The sequence below is a fragment of the Monodelphis domestica genome, chromosome 2 (assembly GCF_027887165.1).
Source record: "Monodelphis domestica isolate mMonDom1 chromosome 2, mMonDom1.pri, whole genome shotgun sequence".
NCBI lineage: Eukaryota > Metazoa > Chordata > Mammalia > Didelphimorphia > Didelphidae > Monodelphis > Monodelphis domestica.
This window is the reverse complement of record NC_077228.1, coordinates 93,491,743-93,506,363: the sequence shown is the minus strand read 5'-3', so window position 1 is coordinate 93,506,363 and position 14,621 is coordinate 93,491,743. Positions and strand designations below refer to the sequence as shown.

General features: G+C 38.1%; 1 protein-coding gene across 1 annotated transcript in view; it reads right to left on the bottom strand.

Moving 5' to 3' along the window:
* The window catches only part of CDC73 (cell division cycle 73), a 174,205-nt gene extending 164,109 nt beyond the window's left edge, over positions 1-10,096 (bottom strand). The window contains exons 1-3 of the mRNA XM_001367480.4: positions 9,581-10,096; positions 3,743-3,848; positions 1,789-1,858 (exon numbers count right to left, since the gene is read on the bottom strand). Coding sequence (XP_001367517.1) covers positions 1,789-1,858; positions 3,743-3,848; positions 9,581-9,711 — 307 coding nt within the window. The 5' untranslated portion in view covers positions 9,712-10,096. The remainder of the gene's footprint in view (positions 1-1,788; positions 1,859-3,742; positions 3,849-9,580) is intronic.
* Between the last annotated feature and the right edge of the window lie 4,525 nt (positions 10,097-14,621).

Below are 14,621 nucleotides of genomic sequence, written 5' to 3'. Positions count from 1 at the left end.
TCATTTTGAAGGATTCTTGATAAAGAATATTATAAAATGGTAAATAACGCAGAGCTATATATGGCATATGTAGATTTCTGTTTCTGCAATATCTATAAACTACACTGAGATCAGAGAGCACATCATATTTATTGTTTCATTTCTCTGAGTAGCTAGCATAATGCTCCAAAGATAGCACCTATATTTGTTCATTAAAGTATTGAAACGGGAGATCCTAGGTTCAAATCTGGCCTCAGACACTTCCTAGCTGTGTGACCCTGGGCAAGTCACTTGACCTCCATTGCCTAGCCCTTACCACTCTTCTGCCTTGGAGCCAATACATAGTATTGACTCCAAGACTGAAGGTAAGGGTTAAAAAAAAAAAGTATTGAAAGAACAGACCATCTGTTTTCTCACCTAACTTAGGTCTACTTTAAGTGTTAGTTAATTATATGCTTATATATTCTCTTTCAAAAGCTTATAAAGTTATAGAAGATAAAGAGAGAGCTCTCTTAACTTAGCAATTTTTTGAGGTTTTTGTTATTCATTTAGTAATATGCTATAAATGGTAGAAAAATAGAATTACTAAACCATGTGGTATAAAAAAGTTGATGATATGATTAAATTGATATCTTTTATGTAGGGATTCTTAACTTAAGGTTTGTGAAAGACAGAGACAGACAGACAAACAGACAGACACAGACTTCCCCAAAAATCCATGACAAAAAAATTAAACTCCTGCTGTATAAGAAAAATAAGTGGGGGCAGCTGGGTAGCTCAGTGGATTGAGAGCCAGGCCTAGAAATGGGAGGTCCTAAATTCAAATCTGGCCTCAGACACTTCCCAGCTTTGTGACCCTGGGCAAGTCACTTGACCCCCATTGCCTAGCCCTTACCACTCTTCTGCCTTGGAGCCAAAAAAAAAGAAAAAAGAAAAAAATATGTGGCAGAAAATGAAATGGAGGAAAGGAATACATGATAGAAGTTTTCAAACTCAGGAAAGAGAACTAACTACTGAAAAGATTTTAAACCGAGTCTGTGCAAAAAATGTTGTCTAACATAAGACCTGGCAACAGAAGAAAATGCTGGACCACAATGTTCTTGTTGGCAGTTTCTCCATGTCAACTAAATTTATATGACAGTTTCTAATGAATAAATTCAACAAACATTTATGCGTTTAAATGCCTATAGTGTACAAATAGAAGACAGAGATAAATAAGATTAGACTTTTCCTCCTAGAGGTCAGTATCCAATAAGAAAATAGGGCAATGACAGCAAAAAACTGCTCTAGACCCTATAACCAATTGCACCCAAATTCCCATAGTCCTTTTTCTGTCCTTGCTTTCCCTCCACCCCAAATAGGCTCTGACAACTTTCTGCTGAGTACTGTTTGTCAGTCCATAGAACTAACTCCCCAAAGAGCTCCAAGAGCCCAAAATGATCAAATACATCAATCATAAATGTGTTATGCACCTATTTTTATATATATACACACATGTGCGCACATTCACACATATATGTACGTACACACAAACACACACCAGGTATTGAGGATATAAATACAAATAATAAGACAATCTCCTATTCTTATTTTACAGCACCTTATAGTGGAAAACTAGTAATACACATATGGAAGCTCCATACAGAGTAGAGGACTAAGAACAAACAGTATTTCATAATTCAAAGAGACAAAAAAGCTACATTCTAATGTACTTGAAATGCATATTAATGAAGTCTGATAAAATCAATTGTAATTTCCCTTTTGTATGTCAATAAGTTTTACATTCAATGAATAATATTAATCACTCACAGGTTTCGCCATTTAGATATGCAAGCAAATCTTTTCTATCAGGTCTTCTAACCACAGGAATGTTTTCAGTCTAAAGAGAAAGTTATAGATGTGACATCAGCAAATAGAACTTTAAAATTTAAGAAATTTGATCACTTAAAAACCATATGGCTTCTTAAATTTCACTCCAAAATATTTAGATGCTAAATACTTAGATGATGATTATAGAAAGCAGTCAAAAGATGCTAATCAATCTAACCTTTTTTTTTTCCCCCCAGAAATAGATTTTGGCTGAACTCTTTTCAAAAACATAGGTCACAGAAATAATTTCTTTTGAAAAAGAACTATTAATAGTTATTCACATTTATGTATGGCTTTAGGATTTACAAAGCACATTTTTTCATAACAATTTTGTCAGGCTACAGAAAAGTAGCCTTTAAATTACTGCTTCCAATCACACAGCTATTATGTGTTTGAAATAGAATCTGTAACCAAGTTTTCCGATTTTAAGTGTTCTTTCCACTTTCCTCAATGCAATCACATTTTGTATCTATCCTGTTTTATTCTCCAAAACCAACTCTGAAAATTCGTTATTTTAAGGTAGGTACGTCATACTTTACACACATGAGAAATACTATCTTTTCACTCCTAAAACTAAAGACTGTCTTCATTTTACTCCTCCTAGATTATCAGATGCCTTCTCACTTCCTCTACTCTCAATTAATGCTTTGTGAAATCAAGATTTAAATTGTATTTAAAGTGGAAACAGTCCTCTTGGTTAGCCTAATCCCACTTCATTGTGCAGAGAATGAAATAGAAAATTAAGTGACTTGCTCTAGGTTACATGTACCAAGTGCCAGAGACAGGATCTAAAGACAGATTCTCTTTTTCCAAACCAAATCCTCAATCCATGTAGCTTCTTTTTCTCCTCCCCTTTAATAAGGTTCCATATGTGTAAAAAACCCTAATAGTCTCAAATAATTACTATGCAGGCCATTTCATGAGGGACAGAAAATAAGCTTTAATAAAACTAAAATGCTGCAAATACCTGCAATTTATACAGGTGATTCTGATTTCTAATTTTTTTTTAACACTATTAACACATACAGAGGAGATAAAGAAAATAGGCAAATTTTCAAAGAATAATGGAGGGAGGGGTTTTTTTTAATCAACTGGATACTTTAATTGCCTCAAATCTCTACTCTATTTTCCTAGTATGGTTAAGATTTTTTTTGCTAAGTAGCAAAGTTACATATTCCAATTTTATCAACAAATAGGGCCACAATAAAGTATAAGAGCAATGCTAACTGGCTAAAAAGCCCCTACACAAGAATCTTATTCTGATTATCTCATTCTACATAGTATATTCACTTCATTGTTAAATATAGTACAGAGGACAGTGCCAGAGACTCTGTGAAAATCTCATGATAAAGACTATCAAAGAAAGTATTTACTTTTCTTTACAAATAAAATCATTCCTATCACAAAAACAAAAGGCTAATTGGGTTCAATTGTATAAACTGGCTATCCATGATAAATATGCAAGATTTTTTTAAAAAGTCAACCTACTTTATGCAAGATACAGAAATAATCAACTAATGATAAATATATGACATAATATAAAAATATGACCAAATATTCAAACCATAAAATATTTTATATTATTATTATCAAAAAACTTGATATAATGAGAATCATATCATAAGAGAGGGAGGGAATCATTCTTGCAACTTCTCCCTATTTTTGTTAGTGTGAACAGATTAACAAGTTTCAAATGAAAACAATATAAATCACAGACATTAGTCTGACTTTTAGTCTTTTGTATTCTTACCTAAATCATTTTCTTTCCTCTTCATTCTTTTGAAGTAACAAAGTTGAAAGTTAAAAATTTAACCAGAAAATGAACCGTCTCAGATAATTTACAGCAAAATAGTGGCTCCTATAGCAATATACCAATGAAATAAGTTCCACTTACAGCTGCACGCCGGACATATACAGGATGAGAAAGATGTACATTATTAAGCAGGAACAAAATGGAATCCAAAGTGTAGTACTCTCTGGGTTGGCCTTCCTTCCCTGTCCTGAAATAAGCAAAGTAAGAGTTTTATTCACAGGTAGGTATGACATGCTGGGAAAAACAAAAAATAAAACAAAACAAACAAATTGGCTCTGAAGTTAGGGTACCTCAATTCAAATCCCAGTTCTACCACCTACTGGTTGTATGGCCCTATACAAGTCACAATCTTACCTAGTACCTCAGTTTCCCTGTCTGTAAAATCAGTGAGTTGGACTAAGTTATTCTGATGTTCCCTCTAGCTCCAACTTTTATGACTATTAATATGTTTGGTAAAAAACAAATAGCATCCTAACCAGTTTTCCAACCTCTACTTCCTCCCCAAACTTCTTTTTATTCATCCTTCGTAATATTTATAGGGAAAATGTGTTGGGAATTGAAGAACAGGGGATACAAATGGTTTTGTAACAGGGAAATGAGGAGTTGAAGGGAGAGAGGGAATATGGCTGCTGGTGAGGTAAAGGGTGAGAGATGCCCCCTGCCAAGAGGCTATTTTTTTTTTAAATGGGGTTCCGAGAAATGGGCCACTTATGATAGCCTGAGGGGATGTCTTCTCTATGGATTGATGTTGAAGATACACCAGAGCAGGTAAGCAGGGACCCTCCTGAGGGTCAAGCCTCCCCCCAGACCCAAGTTCACCCAGCAGGGGTCCGATAATGACTGTCTATGGTTGAATGGCTGTCCTCAGGTTCAGCTCCCTCTATGTCCCCTGAAATGATAGCCCTCTTATCTGACTGTGGTTATTTAAATAAAGATGAATTTTATTAACAAGTTCGGATTGGGGAGATATCAGGGAAGTGGGAATTGGGATTTCCCTAGATTGTGTTTGAGTCTCTCTCAGCTTTGGAGCCAAGGCCAGGCCTCACAGGCTGGTGGAGGGTTTCTTTTATTCCTATCTGTGCTAATCTGTGCTAGTTTTCTTATGTTCAAAGTCTTTAGCAGTAGACAGCAAGAGGAAGAAAAGTTCTGACATACTTCAACACTGCTGCAAAATTCATTTTTTATGCAGACTTGGTCCCTATCATTTCTCAATTTAAAAGATTTACAATTCCTTACATGGACATTAAAAATTCTCTTTCTAGTCTTATCTCATACTATTCACTCTTACCTATTTCAATACCAAACTAACTGGACAATTTGTCCATATATGTCCAACACATTTCTGTCTCCAGACCTATACTAAGCATGGTCTTCCCTCACTCATTCCAATCCAATGAAATTCTACTCATTCTTAAAACTCAACTCAAAAATACCATCTCCTACATTAAATTTTCCCTGAGCTTCCCTCATCCACACTTTCCCCAACCTTGGACATGACAAAGCATAGCACTTTATAACTCTATGCAATAACAAGATAATAGCCTTATATTTATTTGTACTGTGTCATATCCCCTACTTGAAGCTCTATGCAATCAGAAGTTGACTTATCTAATCTTCACATTTTCCCTACTAGTGCACATCATAATAGGCACATAAGGGTTTATGTTAGTGTTGAATTATACCACCATCAAAATATTTCACTATATACTTTGGTCTAATAAAAGACAAATTGAAGACATTTGTAAGACTTACAACTGACTACAACATATGTAATATAATCCTAAATTTAACTGCTTCACTTAAAGGTTTCATTTTTTTTTTAGTTATTAAATTTTCATTGATTCATACCCACCCTCTGGCACATGTAAATTAATATTGCCATCTACATAAAAATAATAACATAAAACATTGATGTAGGGCTTTAGAGTTTACAAAGTATTTTATATACATTATCTCTTTTGGGTCTCAATCTTGTGATGGTTCACCTAGACCAGAGATGTCAAATTCACTATCCAATTCCGGTGCTTAACTAGGAAATGTTTTGATACAATAAAAATACAACAGATAGCTATTTTGTAGTTTTCTAAGTCAATATGCATCCCACAGGTTTGACACCATTGACCTAGATGATTATCCTATGTATAAAATTATACACATAAGAATATTTTAATTAGAAATTTAACTATCAGACAACTAAAATGGAGTTGGCAGAGAATAAAAGAAGATATTTGCACAATATCAAAATATATTTAAGAAGTAGGCAGGTATAACTACTTCTCCCAACATTTTATCTATTTTTTTAGCTTTATATCACTTCATTTTAACTTCACAACAATTCTATGAGGGAATTGTGGAGCTATTATTAGACCCACTTTACAGAACATTATAGGCATTATGCTTTCAAACAGAAAACCTCCATGGGTTCAAATCTCACATCAGACTTCTTATTAACTGTATGACTGTAGCACTTAACTTTTCAAAGGTTTCCTCACCTGAATACCAGTATTATGTATCTAAAAGAGTTTGAGAAGTTTTTAGAAAATTATGTAATTTTGAGCTGTTTATTATAATTATTACAGCATGTAAACTACCATACCAACAAACTGGTATAATCAACTTTTGTTCTTTACTATTTACAAGCAACAGAAAAATAGCTCACTCATAGCTTCAAAATTCCTTTGGATCAAGATGCCAATGATCATTTCCCAGGATATCTAAATACAGATATAATAGTTTTCTATGATTTCTACAGATATATAAGTTTTCTATGATTTCTACCCACAACTTAAAACATATTTGTAAAACCTGAAAAAGCATGCTTTCCAAAAATAACCAAACTCTTATCTTCTATGCTAGGTTTTTCTTGAATTGAATTCCTTAAATCCTCACCAAAAACAAACCAAAAAAAAAACCTCCAACCATCACTCAAAGTGTCTGTTTTATTCTCTCTACCCATCTCCAAAACCCAAATCTTTCCTCCAACTAAACCATTCACTGGAACAAACTAGAGAACATCCTATTCTCTCAAAATTCCTTCATCAGACAAATGCTCCATCCCATTTAAGGCCCAAAGCCTGAACCAAAACCTTTACAGTAATTCCATGAAGATACACTGGGTCTTCTGCACTTTGCGTAACTCTCTTTGAAAGGCATTATGGTAGGAGAAGATCAAAATGATGTATTTTTGTCATGGAATAAAGAAACAAATTAGTTTTGAGCTTCTGACTTCTTTTTCCCCCTAATTGTCTAGGAAAATAATAAATTATCTTGCATAATTTTTAAATTAACAGAATATAATGTAAAATCATTTAAAATCTTTTGATGGGAAAAATGTCACTCTCACTATCATTCTAGATTATGTTAAGTATTGCCCCAGAAAATTTACACAAAATGCCTTGATCAAAGGCAAGGTCTTTAGTGTGTACATTCATCACAGCGTATTAGGCTCCAAAAGATAGTATATGTGTGTGTGTGCATACACACCTCACTCCCTGAGTTTCATAGAATGACTTCCAGTTGTATAGTTGAGTCTAATAAGCCCATACTAAAAGTATAAGCATAAAATCAATTTATCAGGTTTGCATAACAATAAAGATTATTATAGCCTGTTCTCAATTACTCAGGGTTTGGGTCATCCAGCCTAGAAGTTCAACTGTTTGGCTTTTCCTCCTTTTTGCAGATCACATTCTGAGAATTTCATCATTTGTCAAAAGATGAAAAATAGGAAATTAAGATTAATATACCAAGCTAATTTATTAAAAAGTTCAGTAGGGGCACTGTTACTTGGTAGAGTTAAGAGTCAGAAAGAACTAGGTTTGAAACTTACCTCCAGTACTTTTTTCAGAGGTTAGTATGGTAGGAGGAAGGAGCACTGAATTTGACTAAGGATTTATGTTCAAATTCCACCTTAGACATTTACTATTTTGCAAGACATTTAATCTCCATGGTCCAAATATTCCTCATCCGTAAAATGAATAAAGTTGGACAAGTTGATCTCTGAAGTCTCTTCCAGATCTGGATTGATCATCCTATAACTCAACTTCTCAGTGCTTCAGGGCACTCCATAGGACTTTATATGCTAAAGATCCTTAGACCTACTACAGACTCAAGGGCTCCACTTTCAAAATCTACATAGTTAAAAAAAAAAAACTAACAAAACTTCATTGGCTAAAATGAAGTGTCTAGGGAAAGAGAAAATGAATATGTATGCATGCATATTACATACACAAAATAAAATATAGCACTGGTAACTGTACACAGTCATAATAAATGGGAAGGAGGAGTTGGCCCTATTCTTTGGTCAATACAATATTTATAAGCAATTAGGTCATAATCTGGTAGGTCCCAATACAATTTTCTATTCTGGTCTCTCATTACTTTTCTAGTCCATCAAAACTAAACTAACAACCTGAGTTATCTTGCCTTTGGCCTTTGTAAGGTTGCACATGCAACTTGATCTTCCTTTAAAGTCCTAGCTCCCCATGTCTCATTTCTGTAAATTCTGCATGTCCTCCCAAAACCCAGCTCAAAATCAAAATTTAGTGTGATCATTCCTTCTCTGAAATCCCAAGATGCGCTTATCACTCAGAAATAAATACCTATGTAAATGTCACAACTAAAAGACTATAATCTTCTTTAAGGTAAAGGTTGTACCATTCTTTGTCTCCTCGGTGCCCTACCAGCTCAGTGAATGTTTAAAGGGAAAAAATGGTAATTTTAAAAAGTTTTGTTAAACTGTGCAAAATCTGTTAAGAAGTTACATTTCAGAAAAACTGATGATTCTAATACTGTACACAAAAATTAACCTAGAGAGATCTAAAGAAACCTAAACCTTTGTCTATTTTCAATATGTCAAAAATCTCCCAAGAAAAAGTAAATTTAGCCTGGCTTATCAACTACAGTTCAAAGTTCCACACCTTTCCCTTGCTCAAAACTGAAATTTTTGTCCCCCCCAAACCTAAATGTTAGATGAGTACAAATCTCACCAAGAATGACAATAACATGTAAGTACACAATGATAGCAAGGATCCAGGTACAATCTTTGTGCTCAAGAATTTATGATAAATCACGATTTTATTAAATCAAAGGGACTTTATATTGTGCAAAAATCTGTACTAAAAGTGTAAATGTGTCCTCACAAACAAGCATACCCTTTGCTCCATTATACTAATTTTTTTTTTCAACACATCCCTTATGTCTACCTCCTCTCCATTAGACTCTGCACTCCTTGGGAGAAGGAACTGTTTGTTTTTTGCCTTTCTTTGAGCCTGGTACAAAGTAGGCGCTAACTGAATGCTACTTTGACTGACTGATCTCAACCACAAACTCCCAGAACATCTGCTGCCTTCACATCTAACCACCCAGATACAGGGCATCCATCTCCCCAACTTTCAATGACATCCTTCGCCTTTCCCAGAACCTCAGTGGGCTCCTTCCTACCCTGAACACACCCACCAAATTCTTCAGTATCCCTCTTCCCTGGAACACCTGCCCCAGCTTCTTCTCTCCCTATCTCCGGGTGCTTCTTCTAGCGTGCTTATAGCTCTGGCAAGCAGAGAGGGAAAGGAAGAATGCAAGCAGAAGGAGCAGGGTGGGGGGCGAGCGGGCGGGGGAGGGGACGCTTCGACACATGGCAACCCGCCAGAGCCAGGGGCCCCAGAGGGACGCGTCCGCAGCTGGGGACATCAGAAAGGCCTGTGGCCCCTCGGAACCCTCTCGATCCCGCCCCCTCCCTAAAGACAACACCAGAGACAGTCCCTCCCCTGCCTCTCTCGGCCCTAGAGTGAACTCCAGCGTCGTGAGGGAAACTTTCCCCGCCGCACGCTTCCGCTCTCCCCTCTCTCCTCGGGATCCTGGGCGTCCAGGCAGGAGTGAGGAGGGGGTGCTGTTCTCCTCAGGCCGCAGCGGCGCTTCACTCACCCCCAAATCACATAGTTGGTCTTGACATTCTTGGGCCAGGAGAACTCGCCGAAGATCACCTCGTCCCCCTTCACCACGATCTCCTTTTTCTGGATGTTATATTGGCGCAGGACGCTCAGCACGTCCGCCATCTTCCCCCCCCACCCCCCCGCACTTCGGCCGCTGCCTCGGCCGCCGCCGCTCCGCTGGTCGCGCCGCCTTGGCCGCTGCCTTGGCCGCCTCCTTCTTCCGGGCCCTCTGCTCTCCTTAGCCGGCAGGCGACACCACCACAACAACGCACCAAGAGGAGCAGCACTAACAGACGCCCGCGAAGACGACGGCACTAGACACCTAGGCAGCTGAGGACCCCGCGTTATCTGGCAAGGCCCCGCCGCCGGCTGCCCGAGCTGAACGCCTGAGCCCGAGTTGCCGCTACCGCTGCCACCGCCGCCGCGGTCCAGCTGCCACCAGGGGGAGCCAAGGCCTCCTGGGAAAGGGGCTCGACCAGACACGCACGCGGGGCCGCGGACGGCGCAATACTCAACACGCTCAGTCTAGACTAACCCGGGTACGCACTTGTGCGCGTGCGCGTGCGGCCCGAGCGCACCCGGGCGTAGCGCGCCCCGCCACGCGCCCCTTACTAACAAGCCGACTGCGGGGCGTGGTTAAAGCGTCTCCCAAAATCGAGCAGCTCTTGGACCTTTCCTAGGTCACATCTTGTCTCAATGGCCACTCCCAGTGTCTTCAAATTTAACTACAACCCCAGTTGTGTCCTGCGGTTGCTAGGTGGCTGTCCGACTCCACCCTGGTCTTCCCTACTCTAGTGCCTCCAGACCTGTGGGGGTGGGTTGTTTTGGCGTGCTTAATTTGCATGGTACGGGTCTACCTCTGTGAACTCTCAACTTGGGTGGCCTAAAAAGGTTCTGAGACAGCTGGACGCTTGTATCTCATTTCCAGAAAGATTAAGCCTCGACCGCAAACACTTATGACAAAGGCAAAGAGTAGCCCCTGCTGTCATGGTGTCAGTCATTCACGCATCCATTAAGTCCCTACTGTCTGCCAGGCATTAGGATAGGCGTAGGATATTCAGGGGTTTAAAAAAAAAAATCCTTTTCTTCAAGGGGTTCAGGATCTACTATGTAAGACAACAGGAAAACAACTCTGCACAAACAAGATCTATTCAAGACGCATTGGAAATAATCCCAAAGGAAGGCACTAGTATTAAGAAGGATTGGGAAAAGCTTCTTGCACAAGGTGGAATTTTACTTGATGTTTGAGGGAATGCAAGAGAAATAAATGAGGAAAGAGAAATCCAGACATCACAGGAGATGGTGTGTCGTATAGAAAGAAGATCCCAGAATATAAAAAATAGAAATCTCAGAAACTAAATAATATGAGTTCCGATAAGGGAAGAGAAGGACGTCTCAAACACTTCCTAGCTGTGTCATCCTGGGCAAGCCATTTAACCCCCCATTGCCTACCTCTTATAGCTCTTTTGCCTTAGAACCAATATATAGTATTGATTCTTAGATAGAAGGTAAGGGTTTTAAAAAGAAAGAGAAGGTGAGCGGATCAAAGTGATAATTATGTTGGTAAAGTTAATAATTTCCATTCATGGAAAGGAAGCAAGCTCTTGGGCTTCTACTTCCTACCAGGCATTGTGCTATGCAACTGGCATTTCACTTGATCCCCATAAAAACCCTAAGAAGCTTGTATTATTTTTATTTCCATTTTACAGAGGAAGAAGTTGAGGCTCAGGTAAGCTAAATAAGCCTCCAAAGATGTTACTCAATAGTAGGGCAGTGAACAGGTTTTAAAAAACAATTCTAAAGACCATCACTATTGCTGTTCTCTCTCCCTGGGAGAATGGAACAGAGAGAATAAGAGGCTCATAACGTATCAGGATAGGGCTATGGACTTGGAATCAGAAAGACCTGGGTTTGAATCTTGCCTCAAGGATTTACCTACTGTGACTCTGGGCAAGTCATTTAACCTTTCTTGGCTTGTTTCCTATAAAACTGAAGGAGTTGGACTGATTTCTAAGGATACTTCCTACTCTCTGGTTCTGATCTATTCGGTAGAGTTGTGACATGATATATATTTATATGTGCATTGATATGTACACATGCATGTATGTGTTTATAAATAAATGTACATATATATGTCATATATGTTTAAATATTTGTACACATTTGTCATGGCTGATTAATTATATTGCATGAAATCTATAATGAAGCCAGTTTAAGACTAATTTCCAAAACCTACCCACCTTAAATCTGTATTCATAAACTGTTTAATGTGATTTCATAAGAAATAACTTTTTTAAAGAATTCTAAGGAAAATTTAACAAACAAGTTTGTAAAGAAGCCATAACCAATAGCAACCAGCAGGTGGGGTATTCTCCATTGTAATTAGACGGTAATAGAGCAATGACTAACTATAAATTCACTAGGTAAATGCTTGCTTGGTAAGTGAGCTTACTAACTAGGTGCAAGGCACTTGGCAAAATGCTGTGAATTCACAGAAAAGCAAAAATAGGTTGTTCTTCTAGGAGTGCATATTCTACAAGATGTATGTAACATCATTGGATATCAACCCCCAGGGAAGACCTGGAAAAGACTTCCTGCAAAAGGTGGGATCTGAACGGAATCTTCAGAGTAGCCTGGGGAACCAGCACACTGAGCAGGAATAAGAAATACATTTTAGGTATGAGGAGTCTACAGCTTAAAATCACAAAAATTTTAAGCCAAATTTCAGGGGAAATGACTAAATGACTATTCATAAGAATAGTTGGGGGGGGGGGGGGAGGGTGGAAATCTTCCACTTTCCATAACCAGAAAGAGTGTGATTCTACTTACAATACTTACATGTTCATATATTCTCAGCAGTACTAAAACTGATGAGGAGATTTGAGGTCCTTTCCTACCTCTTTGGGCAGAGAGAAGGCCTCAGGGTTTAGGTAATTGATAAGAAGTGTTAGGAAGGCATTTTCACCCTTGATTAAGTTGGGAGCACATAGAACACTAGCACTTGGAACATTTGTCTACAACTTAAATTTTAGAATGAATTGATAAAGTAAAAATTCAGATGATTAAGAAAGGTATTTAGACATTCATTTCTTTAAAGAAATTGCTTTTCCCCCTTTAACTTCTCCTGGAGCAATATAAATCTTTCCACTGCTTTCATTACTCTTTACTTTATATTGTGCATTTCTTCATTTTTTAATTATTTCTCCTCTTCCTCCTTTCCCTCATAGAATGTAAACTCTTGCAGCATAATTACTATTATTTTTAACTGGTATCACCAATGCTCTGTAACCCCAGAGGGAGAAGCTAGTGATCTAGCTTGGGAATTTCCTACACATTGCAGATCATGACCTAAAACAGGTCTAAGATATATCTAAGTTGCTTGAGGCACATGGAAGTTGAGTAACTTATCCAGGGTAACAGTGCTTGCTAAGTGGCAGAGACAGGATTTCACTTTGAATTTTACTGCCTCTAAGCTTTATGGATACTTAATATTAAATAGAGTTGATTCCTAAATTCCATGCTGACAGGGTCAAATATTGGACTTATCCACTTCTTGATTAAAGACTTGGTTTTTCTGACTGCTTTAGTATTTCTGTGTTATTTTCAAGTTAATATTTCCCTCCCTTTCTTCCCTCCCCCCTCCCAGAACTGACAAACAATTCCACGAGGTTATACATGTATCACTGTTCAAAACTTATTTCCATATTATTCATATTTGCAATAGAGTTATCTTCTAACATCAAAACCCATCGAACCACATTGTCCATCATATGTTTTTCTTCTCTATTTCCACTCCCACAGATCTTCTGAATGTGGATAGTGTTCTTTTTCATAAGTCCCTCAGAATTGTCTTGGATCATTGCATTGCTGCTGGTGGAGAAGTCCATTAGTTCAATTGTGCCACAGTGTATATCCTTCTTTGTGTACAATATTCTCCTTTCATTCTGCATCAATTCCTGGAGGTCGTTCCAGTTCACATGGAATTTTTCCTTTCAGCACAATAGTATTCCATCACCATCAGATACCACAATTTGTTCATGGCTAGTGCTGACAAGGGTCAGTCTAAGGGTTTCAGAATCAAATTGTCATCAGCAACGACTGTCATGAGACACTTCTGAAAGTTTTGCTCTCCTACCCTTCCAACATATAGAGGAAAGAGCAAGGGGAGATTCCATTTTCCTTTCTTTACTGACATTATGACTACTTCCTCTTGACACTAGATTTTACCTGAATCAATAGGCCTAAGGATTCTAAGAGACATAGTAAGGTGTTCATCAATTATCCCTTGTGGCTAGCTTATCTTTTTTCTCCCATTTTTTCTTTCTTTCTTTTTTTTAATTAAAATTGAATTAAAGAGGAGAAAACCAAAAAATACAAACAAGGGGTAGAAATATTACTCAAACTCTGAACACAAAAGGAATATGAAAATGAAAGGAATACTGACTAAAATAATCATTTGGATTTGCTCACACTTTCTTTCTAGAGGTCTCTGATCCTGTGAAACCTTGACATAATAACAGTACTTGGCAACTGTAGTTAAGCTCCAGGAAACAGCAAGCACCAAAAGAACCCAGACTGTCAATTGCACCCTGATTCCAAGCAGTCTGAGGGACTTTCAAGGTAAAGCAGTTGCTATTGTCAACTTGAAATCTGGAAACCCCACTTCTGTCCCCTGAGAATTTACCCCAAGGGAAGTCTCAAACTCACCAGTTTCAGGCTGAACAACAGACCTTAAAGTACTCAATTCCAGGTTAGGTGGGGCTAGCAGACCTAAGCAAACCTTTTTAGTCTTGGAAGTTTCCCCTATTGTATCAGATCCATTCCCAAGAAGACCAACACCTGTGCAGTAGCAGGAACTATCCTTTTAGTATCTGTCAACATGTAATCTAGGAATCCCAAACTTGTTACCTAGTGAGATCTGATAAACCCCAAGTTTCAGGACTAGCTTGTAGATTGGAGACCCCAAAGCTTGTACTTGTTCCCTGTTACCATGGAAATCTACCCTTGAAGGAATCCCAGGCTAGCAGACTAGA